Consider the following 26,933-nt stretch of genomic DNA (forward strand, 5'->3'; position numbering starts at 1 on the left):
TGAAGTAGAGTGTAAATATAAAATGTCTAATAATCGATGTATATTATAATAATGATTTGTAATTATTATAATTTGATAATGGTGATCAATAATTAATATTAAAATATTCTCTGATCTATGGGCCAAAATTTTAGATAGTATCTGCATGCCTACATTAAGTAATGAAATAGTTCTGGACGAAGCACATTCAACCAGATCTTTTCTCTTTTTTTTCCAAAATAAAACATATACCAGCCTCATTAATGGGAGCTTCCCATCTTTAAAAGATTTATCAAACTGATCCAAAGCTGTCACTAACAGGAAGATGTTATTACTATGTGAAGCAGACTTGGTGAAAAAATCAAAATTGGTTAGTCTATTCCAGATGAACTGGAAGAGGGGCTTATTTACTGATTGGGCAAGTGCATCCAACCTTTGGTTTGTACAGTATAAACTACAGTATAATATTATTTAGAGGCCCAGAACACTTGGGCATCTACATTCTAATTTGGGCCTTGCATTTTTATTCTTGAGCATTTCAAGTGCACTGATTGCTTTCAGTATACGGAATTTTCCAAGAAATTATAATTTCACTTTAATCAAGGGAACTCCCAGGATCTGCTCTTGCAAACCAATGATATTCCTTGCTATATATTTTCATGTTTTCTCATGCCTTACAAAAGGTCTCATGCACATCTTTGAACAACAAAGAATATTTCTGTTTTGTTCTTAAGATACAAGTTGACTGACTTTTACTTTGTAAATATTGCATCTAAATCTTTGAACCAGGAAAAGATATATCCAGTTCCTGAATTATTTTTGGTGAATCAAGTATTTATTGGCAAATGCAGCAACTGACAGCTTGATGATGAGCTTCTGTAACCTTCCTTCCTAAGGACTAAAGTTTGGATGTTCATTGTTAACTACAATATGCACTTTCAATTCTAAAATCTTCAGCAAATTGAATCCAAGGCTCATAAGGAAAAATACCAAAAGTATCTTCCAACAAAAGCCCAAACACCTAACCGTGAAATTGCATTACATCAGCATCAACCAACCGACTCTTCCCATATCCTAAGAACCCAGAGACAAAAAAAAAAACACCTGGATCAACTGCACATTTTGTGGATTCAAGAAGATGTCACTGACTGGAATTACAAAGCCTTGTCTCTGAAAACTTGAAGCCTTTCCATCATTTTCCATGAGCCTCGCACGTGCATTTTCAACTCATCTTTTTTCATTCCAAAACTCTAAACACGAGTTCTTTTCAATTGGTGACATAGAGGCTACAGTAACTTGTCTAAACTACACTAATAACACCGGTTTGGAAATGTGTCACTTTTAATTGCTTCATCTACATCTTGGAAAAGTAGCACGGAGAGTCCAACTGAAGAGGCTCTTACCACGGTATGTTTTTGCTAATTTAGTGTCATTTTGTATCATAACTTTAGAGCTTTTCAAAAGCACTTTAATCTTTGGTTATGTTGGATATTGCATGTTTTACACAACTTCTGTTCTTGTCATCAAATTCAGAGAAATATATGGTGGGCTTGACGGTAACAAGTTGCAATGATGATGGCAAGTTGCAGTTGATGAGGAGCCAGGAGAGTCGCTGTAAAAACTGAGTGAGTGGTTGAAACTATTATTTATTTATTTGGACATATAGAGGCTTTTTTTTAATTTATACATGAAGAGGGGCTAGGGCTAGCAGAGTTTTAAAGCTCTGTATGTCTGTTTGTTTATTTAGTTGTGTAGGGACTAAGGTTGGGGAGGGGGCCTAGTGCGCAGGTGCTTGACCTCAGTCGGGTAACAGATTTAAAAAAGGCAGGACAGCCTGTTTTTTCGGTTGGTTTATCATTTCGGGTTAAATATTCCAAGTGTTGAGGCAGTGATTGGATCATTGGGTGCAGGTGTGAGGAGTAGAGAACATTTTCGAGAGCTGCACAGTAGTTGTGTTCATAGACTCTGCGTTACCTAAAAGGAGGAACAGGCCTAGGAGCAGCCAGTGATGGATGGTTCAGGGACATTAATGTTGTGCCTTTGTCAAGCAGCAACTGAGGAAAGCTGCTGCTTGAATCCAAGAAGGTAACTCTAGTCCAGGGAGTTTTCATACAAAGTTAATGGAGTCAGCTAGGGCTGTGGATTGGTGGGAGGTGGAAGATATGAGAAGGTATACTTGTCCCAGACAACCACACCTGCAGAAAGTGCATTCAGCTCCACCTACTTACTGACCGACTTCGGGAACTGGAGTTGGATGAACTGCAAGTTATTGAGGCTGAGGCAGGCGTGGAGAAGAGTTGCAGGGAAGTAGTCACTCAAATAGAATGCATCGCTGGGTGACTGTAAGGGGAGGAAAAGCAATGGGTAGTGCAGAGTACCCCATGTGGACGATTCCACCAACAGGTATGCTGCTGTTGTGGATACCGTTGGTGGGAGGATCTACCAGGGACAAGTTAAGGTGCTCAAGTCTCCATCATAGAGGATGACAGCTCAGCTCTGAAGGGAAGGGCTTAGAAGAGGAAAGCCTTAGTAATAGGGGACTCGGTTAGGAGGGCAGACAGGAAGTTTGTTGGAATGTATGGTGACTCTAGGTTAGTTTGTTGGCTCCCAGGTGCCAGGGTCAGAGATGTCTCAGATCGACTCCACAGCATTCTGGAAGGGGAAGTGGAGCAGCCAGATGTTGTGGTCTATGTGGGAACCAATGACATAAGAGTAGAGATTAGGTCCTCGAGGGAATTTAGGAAGTTAAAAGACAGGACCTCAAGGGTGCTAATCTCAGGAATGCTGCCTGTGCCATGTGCTAGACAGGGTACTAATAGAAAAATATGGGGGATAAATGCATGGCTGAAGAATTGGTGAAGGGCTTCAGATTTCTAGATCTTTGCAATCACTTCTGGGGAAGGTCAGACCTCTATAAAAAGGATGGACTGCACCTGAACTGAAAGGGGCCAAATATCCCAGCAGGAGGTTTTGTTAGAGCTGTTGGTGAGGTTTTAACTAGTTTGGCAGGGGCAAGAGAATCAGATAGTGAATGCAGAGACTAGGGTAGTAGGACAAAAGCAGGATGCTATGAATCCTATGTTGAGGAAGGGGGAAAATCACAAATGCAACCAGTCAGAAAGGTTGAAATGTGTATTTCGATGTTAGGAGTATAAGGAATAAAGGGGATGAAGTTAGAGCTTGGATCAGTACATGGAACTATGATGTTGTACCCAGTACTGAAACCTGGCTGGAGGAAGGACAGGATTGGATGATGCAGGTAACAGGGTATAGCTTTTTAAAAATAAGATGGTGGGGGGTGGGGGGGAGTGTGAGATTGTTGCTTTAGTATCACAGCTGTACAGAAGGACGACACTGGGGAAGGTGAGTCCACTGAGTCAGTATGGGTCTCCCAGACACTGAGGAACAGTTAAGCAGGCAGATTTTGGAATGGTGCAGAAAATACAGGATTGTAGTCATGGGAGATTTTAACTTGCCTAATATTGATTGGGGCCTCCTGACTGCAAAGGGAATAGATGGGGCTGAATTTTTTAGGTGTTCAAAAAGGATTCTTGACACAGTGTGTAGACTGGCTGATGAGAGGAGAGGCCATACTGGGTCAGGTGCTGGGTAATGAACCTATTGGTGGGGGAGCACTTTGGTGAGAGTGATCACAACTCCCTTAACTTCAGTATAGCTATAGAAAAAGTCAAACTCAGGCTAACTAGGAGAGTGATTAACTGAGGAAGAGCTAATTATGATTAAGCAGGAACGAGAGAATATTAGTTAGAAAGATATGTTCAAGGCAGAGAGCACAGAAGTAATGTAGAGGATGTTAAGGGACCAATTGAGCTGGGTCCAAGAAAAGGAAACCGTGGATGATGAAAAAGATAAGGCGACTTGTAGAGAGGAAGAAGCAAGCCTATGTTAGTTACTAGAAGCAGGGAACCGATGGAGCTCAAGAGAAAGATATAGAACCCAGGAAGGAGCTTAAGAAGGAAAATAGGTGAGCTCGAAGGGCGGATGAAGGATGAAGGATAACCCCAAGGTGTTCTATGAGTATGTTTAAAAATAAATGATGAAAGTGAAGTTGGGCCACTAAAAGATATGAGGCAACAAGTGCCTAGAAGCAGAGTAGATAGGGAAGGTCCTGATGATCAGGATGATCAAAATAAAACCGGGCTATGTGCTGGAGAATGAGGTGATTATGGAAGAGGAAGTGTTAGATCTTCTAAATTACATCAAGGTTGATAAGTCCCTGGGGCAGATGACATATATCCTAGGTTGCTGTGGGAGATGAGAGAAGAAATTGCAGGAACATAACTATGGTGTTTGAATCCTCTTTAACTACAAGGGAGGTGCCAGAGAATTTGAAAATGGCAAATGTCATCCCTTTGTTTAAAAGGGGTAATGAGAATCCTGGGAATTATAGACTGGTGAGTCTCACATCAGTGGTGTGTAAACTATTGGAAAGGATTCTTAAGGATAGGATCTGCCAACATTTGGGGAGGTACAATTTATTCAAGAATAGTCAGCATGGCTTTGTAAAGGGAAGTTCATGCCTCATGAGTCTAATTGAGTTCTTTGAGGAAATGTCAAAAGAAATTGAGGGTAGGGCAGTAGATGTGGTTTATATGGATTTCAGTAAGGTGTTTGATAAGGTCCCCCATGAGAGACTCATCTGGAAGGTCAAGAGGCATGGGATCAGTGGAACCTGGGTAAAAAAAAATTGGCTTGCAGGAAGAAGAGTAGTAGTACTCCGCATGGAGGCCAGTGACTAGAGGGATTCCAGAGGGATTAGTTCTCGGTCCCTTACTCTTCATGATTTTTATAAATGGTCTAGTTGATGATGCAGAAGATTGGAGGAATTTTAGATGGAGTTTAAGGTTGTCAGAGGTTGCAAGAGGACATAGACAGGATGCAGTGTTGGGCAGAAAAATGGAAAATGAAGTTCAATCCGGACAAGTGTGAGGTAATGCATTTTGGCAGGTCAAATCAAAAAGCTGAGTACAGGGTTAACAGTCGGTTAACTAAGAGTTTGGATGAATAGAGGGATCTTGTGGTTCATGTCCATACATCCCTCAAGATAGTTGCTCAGGTTGATAGGATAGTTAAAAACCTATGGGATTTTGGGCTTTGTTAGGGGGATTGTGTATAAGAGTAGAGAAGTCATGTTGCAGATTAGTCATTGGTGAGACCACATTTGGAGTATTGTGTCCAGTTCTGGTCACCTCGTTATAGGAAGGACGAGGGGGCTAGGGAAAGGGTGCAGAGGAGATTTACTTGGATGTTGACTGGATTGGAGGGCATAAGGCAAGGTTGGCAAAGCTTGCCTTCTATGGAGTGCAGAAGGATGAGAAGACTTGATTGAGATCTACAAAATTATGAGAGGCATAGATAGGTTGGACAGCTGATACCAAAAGTTTCCCAGGGTGGAAATAACAAACTCTAGAGGGCATATGTATAAAATTAAGGGAGAGAAGTATAGGGGAGACATCAGGGGTAAGTTTTTATTTAAACACAGATGTTGAGGCCTGAAATGCCTTGCCAGGAGTTGTGGTAGAGGCTGAAACATTAGGGGCCTTTAAAAGACTATTAGATAGGCACGTGAACAAAAAGAAAATGGAGGGTTTAGAACTGTTTTATGATTAGACACAACATGGAGGGCTGAAGGGTTTGTACAGGGCTGTAATGTTTTAATTATCTAAAAAGACCTTCAGTATTCGTATCCAAATTACTGAAAATGCAAGAAATAATTCTATTTGGATCAACTGGTTACAAAGAGTTGTGGGGGGTGGTGGTGGCAAGATTAGTTTTTGTAACCTGTTGATAAAGCTTTCTATTTTACACAATAGCCTTGAAGGCTGCATTCCAGTACATTTAGCAATCCCTAATGTGTTGATATTTTTTTCCTGTTCCTGATGTCAGTTGCTACCAAGGATTAGCTGGAGGGGAAACTGGTGTCAGACAAATATTTTAAATAAAAATCTGTCAACTCTTGTTGCAATTTCAGTAGTAAAGAAATCCAGTTACTAAAGTACAAAATCCTGTCCTGTAATCCAGGCTCTAAATGCCCTTTTGTTGTAGTTTGCTTTGAGAAATCTGTTATTATTCAAGCACATTTCTGGATTTTGTATACAGAAATCCATCAAGAAATAATAATAATTATTGTATAATATAATTATTGTATAATTAAGTTCTTAACAGATTGAGGAAGTATTAAATAATAATCATTTTAGAGGAAAGCAAATTTTACTCCATATGATTGTTCAAAATACAGTTTGATTTTATTTTTAATAAGTTTACATCAATACACTTTTCAATGTTATGTCTCAGGTGGTAAAAGAACACATTTAGCTTTCAGGTCAAAATATTACAGATTCACTGCACACACACAAATGTAGAATCTTGAACATTGGGATTCTGTAGGATCCTTGGAGTTAACTAGTGACCTGTTGTAGACACGCAACATCTCCTCACATGTCAGGGAGGCACAACAGCAACTGCACTTCCTGAGAAGACTGAAGTGAGCAAGGATACTGGCCATCATTATGTCAGCCTTCTATAGGAACTCTAGCGAGAGTGCCCTGGCTGGCTACATCACAGGATGGTATGGTTGCTGCAGAGAAATGGATCAGAGGTCAATCCACAGGAATATAAGAGTGGCAGACAGGATCACTGGAGTCTCTCTCCTCCACCACCACACCCCCAACAAACCGTCGACAGGATCGCTGTCTAAACAGGGCATGTAAAATCATTAAGGATTCATTCCACACTGCACATTAGCATCTTTCAGCTGCTCAGCACCACCAGACTGAGGAACAGCTCCTTCCCAGGGCCAGTGAGAATGCTGAATGACCAAAGGAACTGCTCACATTAACCATTCAAGACTCATTTGAACAAATCACTATTTATATGTCTGGTTGTGTATCTACATGTTTTTCATTGAAGATTGGAGAATGCTGTTTTATTGGGTTGTACTTGTACAATCAGATCACAAACAATAAACTTGAAATAAGGCCATAAAGAGCTGATGCTAAAATTATAATTACATAGTTTTTCTTAGCCTTTAAGACCTATGTGAAACCCTGTTAATGATGAAATAGATATGAATTTTAGGCCAGATGGGATTTAATACTTGCAGCAGTCCATTCTGTTTTTCTCCTCCATTAGGACTGTAGGGGGTGTTCGGGTATTATCATCATGTATTTGATAATGAATATATTATTACATCTGTATTTTGAAATCTACTTTAATTTCAATGTTTAAAATAGTTTTAAAAAAGTTAATTACATTGAGCCTGATTTTTAAAAAAAAATACTGCTTTTTAAACCATCTCCACCCGACTAGGCCAGAAACACCACAGTGATGACTTACAATGTTATATTTGAAGTATTTAATGATTCATTTACCCTTTTTCCGACATGCTCTTCTCACAAATTACCTGTCCATTTCCAGGTATGCACTAATAAAATTCAGGCTTTATCACACATCTTCCTATGTGAGATTGGAAATTACGATAAAAGGCACCACATCCAACACTTCCAGGAAGAGTGTGTGAATAACAAAAGGAGTAAACTGGCAAATAATTGTGGAATGTTCACTTATTAGACTTGCAAAATAAAAGCTTTATTTCTTCCTCCACCCTCCCCACATTTAAGTTACTATTGGCTGGAATGAATAATTTGCAAGATTCAACTAACTAGAATTGAGTAATCAATAATCTAACTCAAAGTTGGGTTATTTGCATAATTTTTATTACTGCTTTCACTTTCCAATGGTTTGCTCAGTTCTCAAGTGTTAATAATAAACAAAAATAAGTATACACTTGACAAAGTTAATGTTTTTTTAAAAAAAGGAATTGCAAATAGCTCCATGCACCCATTTTTTTTTGCCTTTGAGCATTAAAATGCCCTTCACTGGAAGAATCAAGTCCACTGATTGGATCCTTGGTGAATTCATTCAGGAAACCCCCAATGTTCTCATTTTGGTCAATAACATTTCATTCTTTCGACACTCCTGTGGATCATAACAAATCAAATATTAAGTGCAATTCTAATAAATAAAACAAGGATTTTTTTTCACTAAAGAATATTTTCACAATTTGAGCAACTATCCAAATCAGATTTGTTCATTTATCAAAAATGATTGACACTGCATTCCCAGGTGTTAAGATTGACAGCAACTGGTTGGGGGGGGGGGGGGGGGGGGCTGGGGGCTGGGGAAGACACTTTAGTAAGAAAGCACAGGGCATAACAGCTAAGATTTTTGAATGCAGCTCTGCTGAGAGGAAATACAGTGAAAATCTTAAGACTTTAATTCAGGAGGCTAAGGTGATGTTTAGGTAAGGCCACTTTCTTATTGCAGTTAGAGCAGTGGAACTGGCAAGGCAGCAGTATGCTCCTCTTGCAAAGGATGTTTGTCGTCAGGGAGAACTTCAATGTCCCTGATGGCTTCACCTGTGAGAAGTACATGTGATTGCAGACAAGGTAACGTTGCAGCTTTATTAAACTCTGGTAGGACCATAATTTAAATATGTTGAGTTCTGGTTGCCTCATTACAGTAAAAATGTGAAAGCTTTAGAGAGAGTGGAGAGAAGATTTTCCAAAAGGCTAGATGGATCGAGGAACATGTCTTCTAGAGAAAGCTTGAACAAGCCAGCACTTTTTAGATCAATGGAGGAAGAGAAACAACAGAGGTACAAAATTGAGAGGGATGGATATAAATGACAGCTAACACTCTCAGGAACATTGGCCAATATCAGAGGATATTCTTTATAAGTGAATGATTAGGGAAGACTTCAGAGGTAAGCTTTTTAATTTTATTTTTACAAACCATGGTGGATACCTGAAATGCATTGCTGGTGGTGGAGGCTGGTACAATAAAGACATTTAAAATACTTAGAAGGCTCATAGATGTAAGGAAAATGAAGGGTGAGGGAGGGAAGGAGTAGGTTTATACAAGTTGGCACAACACTGGGCCAAAGGGCCTGTTCTATATTAATACAGTATTGCATATGCAGTAGCGAGATCACTTTCCCTTTTGAGCCCACAATGCTTGAACCTGATTCTCTCATCATTCTGCTTCTAATCCTCCAAAAAAACATGGATAATATTAGTTACCTGTAACTACACTACTAATTTAAGAATATCTAAGGATATACTGTAACACAAGACTGTTCATGTCGCCCAATGTTCCATTTGTTAGCTTTAACTATTCACTTCTCCTTCTCCCTCCACTTTCATCCATTTGCCAAATTTGAGTGTTTCAATTTCGCTTCAATGCTGCTTCCATTTTGATCAAGAGGAATTAATTAAATCATAAAAGAACCTCTGAAAATACATTTACGACATATCAAAAATAAACTAAAATTGTATTACTAAAATAATCTTGATGCATCAAGTTTGGATTCATGGGCCCGAAATACACTTCTTCACCATTTGCTCTAATTCAAATAGTGTATTTATAAAATGTAAAAACCAAATGAGAAGTTACAAGGTTTCATATTTTACTGTACAAAGTAAAATAATTAATACCTCTTTAAATTCTTTGACAGTTTTGAAGTATAGACGCTGTTTTTCCAATAGTTCAAGGTATTCGTCATTCAGCTGATCACGTCTCATTTTATTTTCTTGCTTTTTTTTCTCAAGCTTGTTTTTGCCCGATGTAGAGAACAAGATCGAGAGATGGCCATTAAAATCAAAAACTCTTTTAGACATGAGTAATCAGCTAGTTATAAAAAAAGTCTATTAAACTTAGTTAATTTGTTACCTGCAAAAGTATTTAGCAAAATTATAGTCATCATAAAGCTGGTTTCTTTTGTGGCTAACGCGCTGTGAATGAAGGTTACATTTAAAGTACAGACTGCAGTTAGTACATGAATAGAAATGTTAATGCCATATTTGATTCAGCTCTTGACCATCATCTGGTGAGGTCAACAAAGGTGATGTAAAGTCCTTTGTTTTGTTCTCTGCACTTTTCTTGGAGCTGTCTGAGGGCAAAGACCATGTCAGTAGTTCCTCTGTTTGCGCGAAAGCCGCACTGTGATTCTGGGAGAATATTCTCGGCGACACTAGGTATTATTCTATTTAGTAGAATCCTAGCGAAGATTTTGCCTGCAATGGAGAGCAGCGTGATTCCCCTGTAGTTTGAGCAGTCTGATTTCTCGCCTTTGTTTTTGTACAGGGTGATGATGGTGGCATCACGAAGATCCTGAGGCAGTTTTCCTTGGTCCCAACAAAGCTTGAAAAACTCATGCAGTTTGGCATGCAGAGTTTTGCCGCCAGCCTTCCAGACCTCTGGGGGGATTCCATCCATATCTGCTGCTTTGCCACTTCTCAGTTGTTCGATTGCCTTATATGTCTCATCCAGGGTGAGGACCTCATCCAGCTCTAGCCTTAGGGGCTGTTGAGGGAGCTGGAGCAGGGCGGAATCTTGGACTGAGCGGTTGGCACTGAAAAGAGATTGGAAGTGTTCTGACCATCGGTTGAGGATGGAGATCTTGTCGCTGAGGACACCGTGAGCAGGAAAGGGCTTTGGCAAATACTAGAGCGCATCGGATGTCCCCCAAAGTTCCTCAACATGATTATCCAACTGCACGAAAACCAACAAGGTCGGGTCAGATACAGCAATGAGCTCTCTGAACCCTTCTACATTAACAATGGCGTGAAGCAGGGCTGTGTTCTCGCACCAACCCTCTTTTCAATCTTCTTCAGCATGATGCTGAACCAAGCCATGAAAGACCCCAACAATGAAGACGCTGTTTACATCCGGTACCGCACGGATGGCAGTCTCTTCAATCTGAGGCGCCTGCAAACTCACACCAAGACACAAGAGAAACTTGTCCGTGAACTACTCTTTGCAGACGATGCCGCTTTAGTTGCCCATTCAGAGCCAGCTCTTCAGCGCTTGACGTCCTGCTTTGCGGAAACTGCCAAAATGTTTGGCCTGGAAGTCAGCCTGAAGAAAACTGAGGTCCTCCATCAGCCAGCTCCCCACCATGACTACCAGCCCCCCCACATCTCCATCGGGCACACAAAACTCAAAGCGGTCAACCAGTTTACCTATCTCGGCTGCACCATTTCATCAGATGCAAGGATCGACAATGAGATAGACAACAGACTCGCCAAGGCAAATAGCGCCTTTGGAAGACTACACAAAAGAGTCTGGAAAAACAACCAACTGAAAAACCTCACAAAGATAAGTGTATACAGAGCCGTTGTCATACCCACACTCCTGTTCGGCTCCAAATCATGGGTCCTCTACCGGCATCACCTACGGCTCCTAGAACGCTTCCACCAGCGTTGTCTCCGCTCCATCCTCAACATCCATTGGAGCGCTTTCATCCCTAACGTCGAAGTACTCGAGATGGCAGAGGTCGACAGCATCGAGTCCACGCTGCTGAAGATCCAGCTGCGCTGGGTGGGTCACGTCTCCAGAATGGAGGACCATCGCCTTCTCAAGATCGTGTTATATGGCGAGCTCTCCACTGGCCACCGTGACAGAGGTGCACCAAAGAAAAGGTACAAGGACTGCCTAAAGAAAGCTCTTGGTGCCTGCCACATTGACCACCGCCAGTGGGCTGATATCGCATCAAACCGTGCATCTTGGCGCCTCACAGTTTGGCGGGCAGCAACCTCCATTGAAGAAGACCGCAGAGCCCACCTCACTGACAAAAGGCAAAGGAGGAAAAACCCAACACCCAACCCCAACCAACCAATTTTCCCCTGCAGCCGCTGCAACCGTGTCTGCCTGTCCCGCATCGGACTTGTTAGCCACAAACGAGCCTGCAGCTGACATGGACTTTTACCCCCTCCATAAATCTTCGTCCGCGAAGCCAAGCCAAGGATGACCATCATCTATTACTGAACCTCCAAAAAAAATCTCAATAACTAGTTATACATTCCATTTGTCATCCATGAAACTTTGTGCACAAAACAGCTGCCTCAATGTTGCACAAGAATAGAAATTGTATTTCAAAAAGTAATTAATGGCAAGCATTTGAACTAAACAATAAAATAATTTTGACTTTTTTTGCCACTTACCTATTTTAACATCTTCAAAACATCAAATTATAGAAGAACTCTTTTTAAAAAAAACTTGCATGCATTCCTTTTAAAATAAAATCCAAGTTCCATTCAGTCTGGCTCAGGTAGCCGCAAGAGTGAAAGCCCAACCTATAGAACTACTACAGAAAACAGGCCCTTCAGCCCATCTAATCCATGCCAAACTTTTTCCGCCTAGTCCTACCTGCTCCCAGACCAGAGCACTCCATACCTCTATCATCCATGTACCTATCTACATTTCTCTTAAATCTCTTCTGGTGGAAGCTTGTTCTACACTCTCACTACCCTCCAAGTGAAGGTTCTCCTAATATTGCACTTAAACACACCTTTTGTCCTCTTTGTTCCTCTCTCACCCAATCTCAGTGAAAAAAGCCTGATTACATTACCCAATCTATAAATTGTGTATACGTCTCAAATCTCCCCTTACTCTCCAAAGCTTCACTGACTAACATTCTAACCTATTCAACCTTTCCCAATAACTTAGTTCATCAAGTCCTGGTAATATTCTTGCCAATTTTCTCTCGACCCATAATTTGACCTTTCCAATGTCTTTATGACCTTCTACATAACATTCCAATTCTGTACTCAATACCTGGATTTATGTAGGCCAGTGTGTCAAAATATCTTTTTTATGAACTTGTCTACCTGGTTCATCCTCCCAAAGTTCAACACCTCACACTTGTCTGCATTTAATTTCATCTGCCATTTTGCATCCCTCTTTTCAGCTAGTCCAGATCCTGATATAAGCTTTGAAAACCTTCTTCACTGTCCACTACACCCCCAATCAATGTCCTCTGCAAATTTGCAAATCATTGATATAGATGACAAACAAAAATGAACCCAGCATCAATCCCTGATGCACAACACTAGTCACAGAGATGAATTCTCCCACAAAGTCAAAGTTTAATTCCATATATTACCTCATCCTGGATACCAAGCGACTAAACCTTGATAAGTCTCTCATCCAGGACCTCAAAAGTCTTACAAAAGGTCTGTGTAGGCAACATCCGCGGCCTTTCCTTCATTATCTTTTCTGGTCAGCTGCTTATAAAACTTGTATGATTGCTTAGACATCAACTACCATGCACAAAATCATGTTGACCCATCTTTAAAGATACCTTATAATGTCAAGCTCACTAGCCTATAATTACCCAAATTATTCTTGGAGCCTTTCTTAAGTGATCAGGACTGGGCCGGAGTTCGAGTCCTGTGCTCTCTGTAAGGAGTTTGTACGTTCTCCCTGTGTCTTGTGAGGGTTTTTTCTGGGGGCTCCAGTTTCCTCCCACCATTCAAAACGTATCCAGGGTGCAGGTTAATGGGATGTAAATTGGGCGGCATGGACTTGTGGGTTAATTGGCCTGTTACCATGCTATATGTCTAAAATTTAAACAATGGAACCTTAGCTTTTCCTCCAATCCTCTGGCACCTCACTTGTGGCCAAGGTCATCTTAAATATATCTGCTAGGGCCCCTGCATTTCTGCACTAGCCTCCATCACTGTCTGAAAGAAAATCTTTTATCCACCCTTATTGGTGTCCCCCTCTGTAATCTGTTTAGGGTCAATGACTTCACTGCTATTTTGATTTACTTCCATAGTCCATGCCCTCGTGTACTGTCAAACCAAGACCACCTGTAAATTGGAGGAGCAACATCTAATATTCCATCTGGGCATTCTCCAATGGGTTGGCATTAACATCTATTTCTCCGGTTTCTGCTAGACCACTCCCTGTTCTCCCTCTCTTCCTAACCCTCCATTTCCTTTCCTCCAGCTCTCCATCCCCTCTCTCCATTCACAGAGCCCTGTTTGCTATTGTACCCTCCCTTATTCTCCTGTTAACTCTTGCCTATGGGCCTGGGCTCCTCCCCCTGCCTCTCCCCCCACCCCAACCACACACCATTTTATTCAGTCTAATTTCGCTATTTGACCTGCTGAGTTTTGCCAGCATTGTGTTTTTACTTCAATCAAGGTGTCTGCAGTCTTGCGTGTTTTACCCAATATGCAGACATCATGTTGTTTGAATTCAGAGTTTAAAATTCATGTCGTTGTTTATTCATTCACAAATTTTACAAGAGAAAGGACCATATGAGGCAATCACAAGAAAATGGCCATCTATCAAACTGCCCCTCTGTACATCATCACTCTCAAACAGTTTTTCTTCAAGATTTGTATTTTTACTTCAATCACGGTGTCTACAAACTTTCATATTTTCCTTAGACTGTCCATATCACAAGTAAATGCTGATATTAAAAAAATCCATGTAAGATCACCCCCATATCTCTTGGCTCCAAGCATATACAACCATTCTGGCCTTCAACAGGAATCAATTTCATCCCTTGCTATCTTTTTGCTCTTAATATATGTACTGGGAAGGGTTGTAGCTGTCATGTGACAGCACTGCTCCCTACCTAGTTGGAGGACACACCAGCTGCCAATCAAGATTTGGTTCCGCCCCACCCATTAGTGCACACCTTGCTGTTGGCCACATGTAAATTACCGGAACTCCACTCTCCAGCCTGCCTGTACTTGGCCTTGGGCCCATTGGCTGTTGTAATTAGATTAACCCTCCTGCCACTGAGCTATTGGCCCCCAGAAAATGATGTGGGCTTGTCCCTCCAGCACTATAAAGGTGCCACGTGCTCTTTGTTCTCTCTCTCTTTGCCAACTTGGGACCACCCTGCTTCACTCCAGGCGTAGAAATGTGGAAGGATGCTGGAGAAACTGTTGGTTAGATGTGCACTGTTAAAAGGGTTGGGAGGGTTTAATTAGTGTCCCTTGTAGCATGGAGCTGTGCCTGCACTGAGTTGAGGAGTGGTGGGGCATCGTAGTGAATTTTCCCTGACCAGTTCATTGTGTGTGTGTGCTCTTCATCAGTTGCCTTCTGTAAATAAAATCCTTTCTTATATCAAAACTGTGTTCAGAGTCCTTGCCTTTGAGACCTACCAAACTTGTTTCCTCACTCAAAACAATATAGCAATATGTTGTATAATTTTTCATAGATTCTTAATATAGCCCTTGGGATTTTCTTTTATCTTGCCTGCTAGAGCCACATGCCTTCTTTTAGCCCTCCCGGTTTCCTCCTTGTGTTTTTGTTTTACATTTTTTTTAATATTCCTCAAGTACCTCATTTGTTCCTTGCTGCCTCTACCTGCTTTGCAACACATTCTTCTTAACCATGGTCTCAATATTTCTCAAACCAAGATTACCTATACCTGTTAGTCTTGCAGTTAATTCTGACAGGAACATGCAAATTACTGGTTACAGCCTTCCCATTTATCAAGCTCACTTCTGCCAGAAAGGAATTTTCACATTTCCCAGATTCTTTCTGAAATCATCAGAATTGACCTTTTTCCAATTTAGCATCTCAGCCCGAAGACCAGATCATGATTATCTTGAAGCTAGTGGATTGATGGTGACTAGATCCAATGTGTTCCCTTACACCTGTCCTGACTCATTCCCAAATAAGACACCTAGTATTGAACTCTCTTGACGTGGGACCTCTATATACTGATTCTAAAACAACAGAACCTTGGAACATGGAGCTGCCAGTCCTGCCCCTCTTACAACCAAATCTCACTTGTGGCCACAATATTGTAATTCCATTTCTAATCCTGAAGAAAATAGAGATTTCTTGTTCTTAGCCAAAATGACTATTCATTCAAACAAATCTTTTTAGTTCACTTCATGCTTTCCTTCAATGTTTCTCAAACTCCTTTTTCCAATTTACTAACACAACTTTGTGCCCAAATTTTTCTTTTCCCTCAATCAACCCTTTCCTCAAAAAAATTGTTGACCACCATGTGTTTTGTTTTAAATCTGAAATCCTTGCGACCAGACACTTTTCAGAATTTTTCAGATAATAGAAATGATGGTACTCAGTGTGCTGTTTCAGATTTGCGCAAAATAAACTCCAACTAGAAGGGTCTCTGGATTGGCGGGGGGGGGGTGGGGAACAGGGTGAGATAAAGATTTTTTTTAAAGTACACTAGTCATTTTATTGTCTAAGTAAAATATACAATAAAATTTCAAACAAATTGGCTCAAACTAAGCCAAACATCAGAAAATATACTGTACATGCAGTAAAAGCACATTACAACAATGTGATCACCATCTTCACGTTGGAGTCTTTTTAAAGACTCGTTCCAGTGTTAACTGTTTCTGTCTAAGAGGTCTCTCTTTAATTGAATCAACTCCCATAATCTCATGCTCACTGATAAATGCACATTGCTCCATGCCAACAATTAAGTGATCACACATTTTAACCATATCATCCATGGACATTTCTTCACTGTATTTACAATGTCTTCTTCGTCATTAATTTCCTCACGCTTATCATTTAACACCATTCCAGCAATTTCTCCATCACTCAAAGAATGTACAACAGATGCATCATTGTCAATGTTCAGCACTTCTTTATCAATCAATCAGTTTGTGCCATTGAGTGTAAAAGTCCTTAGTCACAAGACTGTATTAATAATGTGACATTTGGGGGGGGTGGGGGGGTAAATGCTGAAAACATTTTTCATACCACGATCAAGCTTCTGCAATAACTCTACTTTCTGAGCTATCGATAATGACAGACACTTTTCTGCTTATAGGGGATTCTGCAGCTCTTTTAGAGTTTTTCCACAGTCTTCAAAGTCCGCGAGCAGCAGAGGCATCTGATATCAAGCTGTCTATGACGAACCAGATGTCCGTATACAGCGAATCAGAGGCACTGGACTCTTTTTTTTTTCTGGTGTCACTTATAAAGTAAGAATTCTCTAGGGTTCCATTATTACCGACATGGACCGACACAGGATATTCAAGCATGAGTTGAATGCGGGTCACGTAAGGTCAAACGTGAGTTTTAGTGAGCAGATGACATTCATTCAAAAAATGTTCGGTTTTTGGAATTTCAGAGATAAAATATTAAGCACCTGTGCTGCAGAGTATAATGTATCTAAAATCAATTGAACTCTTACCTTCATGCGATTCTGCTTAATACCTTCCACAATTTGTTCCATCTGACGCAAGAACTGTTCTCGAGTAGCTGGAGAAGCCATAGCCCTGAAAAGTTTAATAAAACATTTTATAAATTTATCAATATAAAAAAAGATAAAAATGTAAATATCTGCATACATTTTGGAAACTTAATTTATCAAAGTGAGGGGTGGTGTGGCTGGCGTAACCTTTACAGTGCCAGCATCGGGACTGGGGTTTGAATCTTGCTCTGTAAGGAATTTGTACGTTCTCCCCATGTTTGCATGAGTTTCCTCCCACCGTTCAAAATGTACCGGAGTTGTAGGTTAATTGGGTGTAAATTGGGCGGCACGGACCCATGGATCAAAATGTAACCATGCTGTATACTCCCATTTTCATTTCCATTTTGGTGGGATTGTCACTTTAAGAGCTAACAAATCAAGCTGCAAACCCTGCAAACTTTGGAGATGACTGTGGGCAGACAACAGACTGGTACAGCATCTCGCTGCTTCTGAAGAGAAGCAAGGAAGTGTTCCATTGACCAACATATTAAAGAAAGAGCACATTGTTTGATCAGGGGCCACTTTAAAGAAGCAGCACAGGAGTGGCAGCTCTTTGGAGAAATACTGTGCTGAGGTGGCTTCGTGTGGTAATTGACAATTTGTTTGATTTCTCCCTGTAAGGAGAATTAGTGTACCCTATCGTGGGTAAAGGAAAGGACACGTTGAAGGAAAAATGTTTAAATCCCATCATGACCATTGTGATAGTCATTTTGGCTGACCCACTAAAGAGTCCTGGAAGCAGAGCAAATACTGCATTTTGATCGTGACCATTGTGATAACCATTTCGGCTGACCCACGAGAGTTCTGGAAGATGAGTGAAAGCCACTTGCTTCATTTTCCCCACACAAAGAAAGGAGGAGTTTTGACTACCATTTGCATGAAAGGACATTTTCTCTGGAAGTAACTCAACAAGGATTTTGTGAGTTTACCTATTCCATGATTAAATCTTTACATCAATTTAAAGGCTGCATGTCAACACTGGATTTCTGAGACTGAACTTTGAACTGTCATTCCAGAATTGGACCTAAGATGTAATGGCTTGGGGTATTCCACACACAACCACACCCTCATAAGTACATTCCCACACAGTTGGGGGTTAAGCTTAGATAAGGTGTTATTAGTAATTAATAATAAAAATATTATTTTAAATATAACACTGTCTTGGCAAATTTCTATTGCTGCTGTCTGAGACGTTATAATATCTATGTCTAAATATCTGATAATTAGTGAGAGAAATAACCAAAACTACAAATCAAAGAAGTTTAATTGTAATCTTAATAATTTAATGGTTCAAAATTAGATTAGGACTGATGGATACCAAGCACAAACTTGCGCTAGTTATGCTCCAAGAATTATTTGTGCTTTGCTTGTGCATAATCAAGATGACTGAGGAAAAGATGCAAGTTTTTTTTTACAGCAGTTAAACTGTAAAATAAAACGGTGGCACTGTCAAACCTGCTGCAATGGCAGCACTACTGCTGTTTCGGGGAGAGCTGAGATACAGTGCTTCAGCAAAGTGTCCTACCACCGACTCCAGGCTTTAGAATCTTGCAACCATGGGGTCAAAGATGGCAGCACCAGTATTCGGCAACGTCCATGAAGGGTTGAAGACTCCAAGTGAGCAGCGGAATGGGGCAGGGCACCAGTAATGGTGAGTACATGACCCCTCTCAGTTGAGGAAATAAACCTAAGGACAGAGAACATGGAAGCTGACCAACAAGGGCTCTGTGGCTGAGGGACACACACAGGCGGAGAGCAGTTGGCAACTTGCAGGTAAGGAACCCCTCTGCTCCAGGCGACTTGAGGCCAAAGGACTCCCACCAGGTGCAGGCTGCTGGAGACTAGCTCAAAAGAACCGAATGCCAGAATCAGGATTCAGGAGGGTGCTGAGGGCAAGTAGGGCTCCAGGCACTGAAGGCTTCCTCACTGTGTCGGAGGTTTGGATCTGGACTCTGGTTACCAATGGTTTGAACTGAACTGGAGTTTGTTTGGCTGCAGAGGCAACAAGAGCGCTGGAGGGAAATCTGTGGTCACTCAGTGACTTTGAGGGGACTCTCTTCTCTGACTGTAAGGGGTGCCAGGCAATGCTAATGGCAAATCTTTGGCTTATGTTAGACTGGAGGCAATTTTGTGTAATATTCTATTTCTATTTTATTTTACATGACAATAAATAATATGATCTGAAAAGTAAAGAGGAGTCTTCCTCTTCCAGCATAAATTTATACATTCCATGCAACTTACATGATACTTACTGTTGAAAATTATCATGAATTGAATTCAACAGGTTAACCTGGCAAAAGAGAAAAATGGATCAATATTTTTGCCACTTATTGATGAAACTTTGTGCTTCTCTTAATTCTAATAAAGCTTTGCATATTTCAAATTTTGTAATCTTAGAATTAGACAATGAACAGGTTTGAACTTTTTCCAGCCCTAACCCTAATGCATGGGCAAGATCAGATTTATTGTCAGAGTACATACATGACATCACATACATTCCCAAGATTCTTTTCCCTGCGGGTGAGGCAGAATTGCCACTTATTGGTTGTGCAAAAAACTGTACACAATGTAAACATGTAAATAAACAAATGTAAACAACTGATTGTGTAACAGAGAGAGGAAAAAAAAAAGCAAATAATGAAGTGCAAAAGTAAGAGTCCTTAAATGATTCCCTGATTGAGTTTGTCGTTGAGGAGTTAGATGGTGGAGGGGTAGGAGCTGTTCCTGAACCTGGTGGTGTGAGTCTTGTGGCACCGACACCTCTTTCCTTATAGTAGCAGCGAGAACAGAGAGTGTGCTGAATGTTGTGGATGCTCAATGATTGCTGCTGAACTCTGAAGGTAGATTTCCCCATAGATGTTCTCAATGGTGATGCCTGTGATGTCCTTGGCTGTGACCACTACCTTTTTCAGGGCTTTACGCTCAAGGGCATTGATGTCCCCATACCAGATAGTGATGCAGCCAGTCAGCACATTTTTAAATTTGCCAGAGCTTCTGATGTCATACCAAAGCTCCACAAACTCCTGAGGAGAAGAGGCACAGATGTGCTTTCTTCACGATGCTGTTGGTGTGTTGGGTCCAGGAAAGATCCTTCGACGTAGTGACTCCCAAGAACTTAAATTAGTGCACCATCTCCATATCTGATATCCAATGGCCACTGGATCATACACCTCTGATTTTACCTTCCTGAAGTCAATAATAAGCTCCTTGCTTTGGGTGACATTGAATGCGAGGTTATTGACTTCCGCTGGTGACCAGATGCTGTGAAGACGTGTGGTTGTGAGCTCAGTATATTTTTCAAATATTTCCCAGCTTTACAATCTTCTTTAATTAACCAATCTTTCTGCAGTTTATCTTTATGATGGATAGATACTAGAAAATCTCTCATGCCAAAGAAGAGTTAAAATTCCTAAGATACCAAAAATTCCTCGACTCAAAACAATGGCAGGGAGGGAAGAAACAGAGCTGATGCAGGAAGAATAGGAGACTGAATAAGACATTCCTTTGACACTGAGTATGACCTCTAAAATGATTTTGAAACAGTCTGTGAATATAAATAATGCTTTAAAAATGTGGGCCAAAGAGATAGGGAAGAAGTTAGACCCAGTTATGGAATCAATACCTCATTTTGAACAATGTTTGATGACTTTGGAGCTAGATTGGTCTGCTTTAAATGAACTGCTGGATAAGCTCAAACAACAAAATATGATACTGCTAATATCAAGCTGAAACAACGTGTAATAAATATGGAAAGTTAGAATCGTCAGAATAATATCCGCATTTTAGGTCTGAAGGAAGGGATTGAGAAGGACAAACCACCATTAAAATTTTTCACAAGCTTACTTACAGATCTTTTTGGAGTATCTGTTTGGAAAAGAGTAGTGCTTGAAAGACCACAGCATTCCCTCTCAACCAAAGATACTTCAGAAGCCCCCAGACCTGTTATTATTCGATTTCACCATTTTCAAAAGAAAGAAATAATTTTGATAGGCATGCTCAAAAAAAAAATCAACTTATCGAGGAACATGCGTTCATTTCCTAGAAGGTTACTGCCCAGAAGTTGTTGCACACCTCAAAGTTTACAATGAAGTAATGTCGGAACTATATAGGTATAGTTTTAAACCTACCCTTCTCTATCCAGCGAGACTCAGAATAAGGTGTGGAAAGATTTTCTTGAGTTCACTAGAAGCAGCATGGAACTTTCTTAAAACTGAGCCCCTGGGAATGTCAACCACTGTTTTATGATAACAAATTGAATGGCCGATTGTGGAAATAGCTCTTTATTTTTCCTCTTTTTGTGTTTACTAGTTTAATGAAAACATTGTTTAACATAATGGGAGTTGGTTTTGTTTCAAGCATTAAATGTCTTTAATGAATTTGAACGTAGACATTTTTGACTTTGAGTCAGGAATATAAGTATCAGTCCAGGTTTTCGTAATTGTTAAACGTTGTCTTTTCTGCGCATGCATTTAGTATTTATTCTCTATTGTTCAAGAGTTTTACTCACTATACTAGTTTATAACTACAGTTGGAACTTTTGGAAAAGATGACTAACGATCATCAGCTGGTTTGTTTGAAATTGCTTTTTATTTAACCAATTATTGTTATAAATTTTACCTTTTAAACTAAAGTTAAACAGGGTATTTTATGGTGTAAATGGCAATTGTGAAGATCACGCGCACTGGAAGACTGGAATTGTTTTTAGATCGCACTTGTGTGTTATTAGTGTTTTGGCTAGCTTTCTTATTCTTATCATTGGGATGAACTATAACATTCGATTAATTAGGAGCAGGAAAATCAATAGTACAGTCAGAGGTTTCATTAGATTATTTTTGAGCTGGTCACTTTTTTTTGCTTATGACCTTCATGTAAGGGTGGGGTAGGGTGTTTCGTTTGGGTTTGTATGGAACAAGGTCACATTGAATAATTTTCTATCCTCCGAACTGCGGCCTCAGGGATGTGCTTTCATCTAGTTTTTTACATCTTTAAATGTTTATTGTGCGCTAAAATCCTTTATGCTTTATGGGTCCAGTAAGTCCCTTCACATTCCATAGATAATTTTAATAGATTCTTTCTTTAACAATGTATTTTAAGATGTAAAAAACTAGGCAGATATTACGCATTTCCAAGAAACACATATTCAAAAGACTGAGCAATGTTATTTCTCAACCTCTGAAACCAAAATTAGGGATGTCTCTATTTTAATTCAACCAAATATATCACATACTGCATAATAATATAATGGGTAAAATGGGGTGCTATATTATTCTTACTGGGACACTTACAGAATAGACTGGTGGTTTTAGTCAATATTTATAATCTAAATGTGCAAGACCGAACATTTTTTGAAAAGGTTTTTGATCTTTTACCGGACCTTTCCAAATACTCACTAATTTTAGGTGGTGATTTTAATTGTTTGAACACAATTTTAGACTGATCTTCGGAAAAAAAGACTAATCTCTCATAATCAGCTTTAACAATACACTCCTTATCTAATACAGGAGTGTCTGAGGTATGGATATTTTTGAATCCTACCTGTAGGGAATTTTTTTTCTCAACCAATCATAAAGCCTATAGCAGGATTGATTATGTTTTTAAATAGACAACCAGCTAATTAACTTGGTTAAAGCTTGTGAGTATCAGTCATCTCAGATCACGCTCCAGTCTCTCTGTTTGGAATTCCCAAATACTCCAAGTATTAAAAAGCAATGCCGGCTTAATACCATATTATTTAATAATAGTTTTTGACTTTTTTAGAAAACCAAATTCAATTTTTCTTTGTCAACTCAACCACAGATATTTCAAAATGTAGTGATCTGGGATACTATGAAAGCCTACCTATATGGCCAAATTATTTCTTATATAGCCAATATAAACAAAAGGACGAGGGAAGAAAGATTAGATTTGATTAATCAGATAAGGCAAATTGATTTTAACCTTGCCCAAAATAGAGACTTGGAATTAATCAGAAGAACTAAACTAAAATCTAAATTTGATGTTCTTTCTATACACCTGATTTTAAGATTTTAATGGATTTTAAGAACTCAAAGCCAATTTTACATTCATGGAGAGAAGTCCGTTAAACTGTTGGCTAACCAATTGAAAGCCATGTTGGCTAATAAGTAAATTAATAAGATACATCTCCCTGATATTACTACCAATCAATCCAAAATAAACATTTTTAAAGATTTCTATACTAATTTATATTCCTCTGAATTTAATAATGAGCATGATTTTATGTATGAATTTTTAAACTATTTAAATATACCAATAATTTCTCAGAAAAATAAAGAACGTTTAGAAGCTCCAATTTCATAATTGCATAAAGCAGTATTTTCATTACAATCAAGTGAAGTTCTGGGTCCTGGATGGTTATCCAGTTGAGTTTTCTAAACAATTACTCCTACATTTAAACTTGGTACTAAATGACTCATTCAAAGGAAAATTACCACCTCCTTTTAATGAAGCAATTATTTTGGTGATTTTTTTAAAAGGGCAAAGACTCAGGATTGTACATTTCACAGACAGATCTCTTTACTAAATATGGATGTTAAGATTTTATCTAGAGTTTTAGCATATCGAGATTGGAGAATGTTTTATCAGCTATAATAAACTCAGATCAAACAGGTTTCATTAAAAATAGACATTCTTATTATAATATTGATAGATTACTGAATATGATGTCTACATCTTCTACTCATAACAATTAATATATTTTATACTTAGATGCTGAAAAAGCATTTGATAGAGTAGAATGGGAATATTTATTTGCCACCCTAGGAAAATTTAATTTTGGCACAGTTTTTATAGATTAGCTAAAATTTTTATATACATCTCCAATGGCCTCAATTTATACCAATTCCCAGCAATCCAAGCTTTTTACTACATCGATGCACAAGACAAGGTTGTCCTCTGAGCCCATTGCTTTTTGACTGAGTACTGGAACCCCTTGCTATTGCTCTGAGGTCAAATCCTGATTTTACTAGTATGCTAAGAGAAACTAGTGAACATAAGTTATCTTATGTGGATGACTTTTTATTGTTTATTTCCAACGAGGAGTTTCCATACCGAATATACTCTCATTACTTTCTCGTTTTAGCAGATTTACTGGTTATAAGATCAATCTTCATAAGACTGAATTATGACCACTGAAGGGTGCGGCAGAACTTTATTCAAAATAGTGAATGAACAATTTAAAGACTTAGCCATTATTATAACTAAAAAAAATTAAAAATCTTTTTAAAGAAAACTTTGCACTTTTAGTGAACCAAACCCAATCAATTCTTACAGGATGTTCACTACTCTCAGTAACTATGATAGGTCATATTAATTTAGTTTAAATGAATATTCTACCAAAAATGTTATACCTCTTTCATTCACTGCCAATATTTATTCCTGTCCTTTTACTGACCACTTTGAATCAATATAGATATAGCAAAACAAGGAACCTAGATTGAATAAAAGATATCTTCAGAACACTAGAAATAATGGGGGAATTAGACCTACCTCATTTGTGAAAAGATGGATGAATATCCTAATTAGATTGAGATGGAATTGAAGTCCCTCAGAATTACCTCCCTATGTGCGGTATTGGAGGTCATCTTTACCTATCTCTATTCAAAAATTGACAAAGAACTTAATAATGACACATAGATTGAAGATCTGGAATCAATTCAGAAAAATTTTCAGACCTACAGGATGTATAGTTTTCTTTTCTTTCTTCGGCTTGGCTTCGCGGACGAAGATTTATGGAGGGCTAATGTCCACGTCAGCTGCAGGCTCGTTTGTAGCTGACAAGTCCGATGCGGGACAGGCAGACACGGTTGCAGCGGTTGCAAGGGAAAATTGGTTGGTTGGGGTTGGGTTTTTCCTCCTTTGTCTTTTGTCAGTGAGGTGGGCTCTGCAGTCTTCTTCAAAGGAGGTTGCTGCCCGCCGAACTGTGAGGCGCCAATTTCCACGGTTTGAGGCGATATCAGCTCACTGGCAGTGGTCAATGTGGCAGGCACCAAGAGATTTAATTAGGCAGTCCTTGTACCTCTTCTTTGGTGCACCTCTGTCACAGTGGCCATATAACATGATCTTGGGAAGGCGATGGTCCTCCATTCTGGAGACGTGACCTACCCACCACAGTTGGATCTTCAGCAGCGGGGATTCGATGCTGTCGGCCTCTGCCATCTCGAGTACTTCGATGTTAGGGATGAAGTCGCTCCAATGAATGTTGAGGATGGAGCAGAGACAACGCTGGTGGAAGCGTTCTAGGAGCCGTAGGTGATGCCGGTAGAGGACCCATGATTCGGAGTCGAACAGGAGTGTGGGTATGACAACGGCTCTGTATACGCTAATCTTTGTGAGGTTTTTCAGTTGGTTGTTTTTCCAGACTCTGTGTAGTCTTCCAAAGGCGCTATTTGCCTTGGCGAGTCTGTTGTCTATCTCGTTGTCGATCCTTGCATCCGATGAAATGGTGCAGCCGAGATAGGTAAACTGGTTGACCGTTTTGAGTTTTGTGTGCCCGATGGAGATGTGGGGGGGTGCTGGTAGTCATGGTGGGGAGCTGGCTGATGGAGGACCTCAGTTTTCTTCAAGCTGACTTCCAGGCCAAACATTTTGGCAGTTTCCGTAAAACAGGACGTCAAGCGCTGAAGAGCTGGCTCTGAATGGGCAACTAAAGCGGCATCATCTGCAAAGAGTAGTTCACGGACAAGTTTCTCTTGTGTCTTGGTGTGAGCTTGCAGGCGCCTCAGATTGAAGAGACTGCCATCCGTGCGGTACCGGATGTAAACAGCGTCTTCATTTTTGAGGTCTTTCATGGCTTGTTTCAACATCATGCTGAAGAAGATTGAAAAGAGGGTTGGTGTGAGAACACAGCCTTGCTTCACGCCATTGTTAATTGAGAAGGGTTCAGAGAGCTCATTGCTGTATCTGACCCGACCTTGTTGGTTTTCGTGCAGTTGGATAACCATGTTGAGGAACTTTGGGGGGCATCCGAGGCGCTCTAGTATTTGCCAAAGCCCTTTCCTGCTCACGGCGTCGAAGGCTTTGGTGAGGTCAACAAAGGTGATGTAGAGTCCTTTGTTTTGTTCTCTGCATTTTTCTTGCAGCTGTCTGAGGGCAAAGACCATGTCAGTAGTTCCTCTGTTTGCGCGAAAGCCGCACTATGATTCTGGGAGAACATTCTCGGCGACACTAGGTATTATTCTATTTAGGAGAATCCTAGTGAAGATTTTGCCTGCAATGGAGAGCAGCGTGATTCCCCTGGAGTTTGAGCAGTCTAATTTCTCGCCTTTGTTTTTGTACAGGGTGATGATGATGGCATCACAAAGGTCCTGAGGCAACTTTCCTTGGTCCCAGCAGAGCTTGAAAATCTCATGCAGTTTGGCATGCAGAGTTTTGCCGCCAGCATTCCAGACCTCTGGGGGGGATTCCATCCATACCTACTGCTTTGCCACTTTTCAGTTGTTCAATTGCCTTATATGTCTCTTCCTGGGTGAGGACCTCATCCAGCTCTAGCTTAGGGGCTGTTGAGGGAGCTGGAACAGGGTAGATTCTTGGACTGAGCGGTTGGCACTGAAAAGAGATTGGAAGTGTTCTGACCATCGGTTGAGGATGGAGATCTTGTCGCTGAGCACTTTGCCGTCTGAGCTGCACAGCGGGCTTTGGACCTGGGGTGAGGGGCCGTACACAACCTTTAGAGCCTCATAAAAACCCCTGAAGTCGCCAATGTCCGCGCTGAGCTGGGTTCGTTTGGCGAGGCTAGTCCACCACTTATTTTGGATCTCCCGGAGTTTGCTCTGAAGATGGCTGCATGCGCGACGGAAGGCTTGTTTCTTCTCTGGCCAGGACAGCTTTGCAAGGTGAGCCTGGTGGGCAGCTCGCTTCTTTGCCAGCAGCT

General features: G+C 40.3%; 1 protein-coding gene across 2 annotated transcripts in view; it reads right to left on the reverse strand.

The window, feature by feature from the left end:
- Positions 1 to 6,220: 6,220 nt before the first annotated feature.
- ccdc93 (coiled-coil domain containing 93) overlaps positions 6,221 to 26,933 on the reverse strand; it is a 100,005-nt gene continuing 79,292 nt past the window's right edge. For both annotated transcript variants that reach the window (XM_069935223.1, XM_069935224.1), the window contains exons 20-23: positions 19,297 to 19,334; positions 16,985 to 17,069; positions 9,495 to 9,608; positions 6,221 to 7,977 (exon numbers count right to left, since the gene is read on the reverse strand). In XM_069935223.1, coding sequence (XP_069791324.1) covers positions 7,921 to 7,977; positions 9,495 to 9,608; positions 16,985 to 17,069; positions 19,297 to 19,334 — 294 coding nt within the window. In that variant the 3' untranslated portion in view covers positions 6,221 to 7,920. The remainder of the gene's footprint in view (positions 7,978 to 9,494; positions 9,609 to 16,984; positions 17,070 to 19,296; positions 19,335 to 26,933) is intronic.

Source organism: Narcine bancroftii, chromosome 4, assembly GCF_036971445.1.
Source record: "Narcine bancroftii isolate sNarBan1 chromosome 4, sNarBan1.hap1, whole genome shotgun sequence".
In the NCBI taxonomy this organism is placed as follows: domain Eukaryota; kingdom Metazoa; phylum Chordata; class Chondrichthyes; order Torpediniformes; family Narcinidae; genus Narcine; species Narcine bancroftii.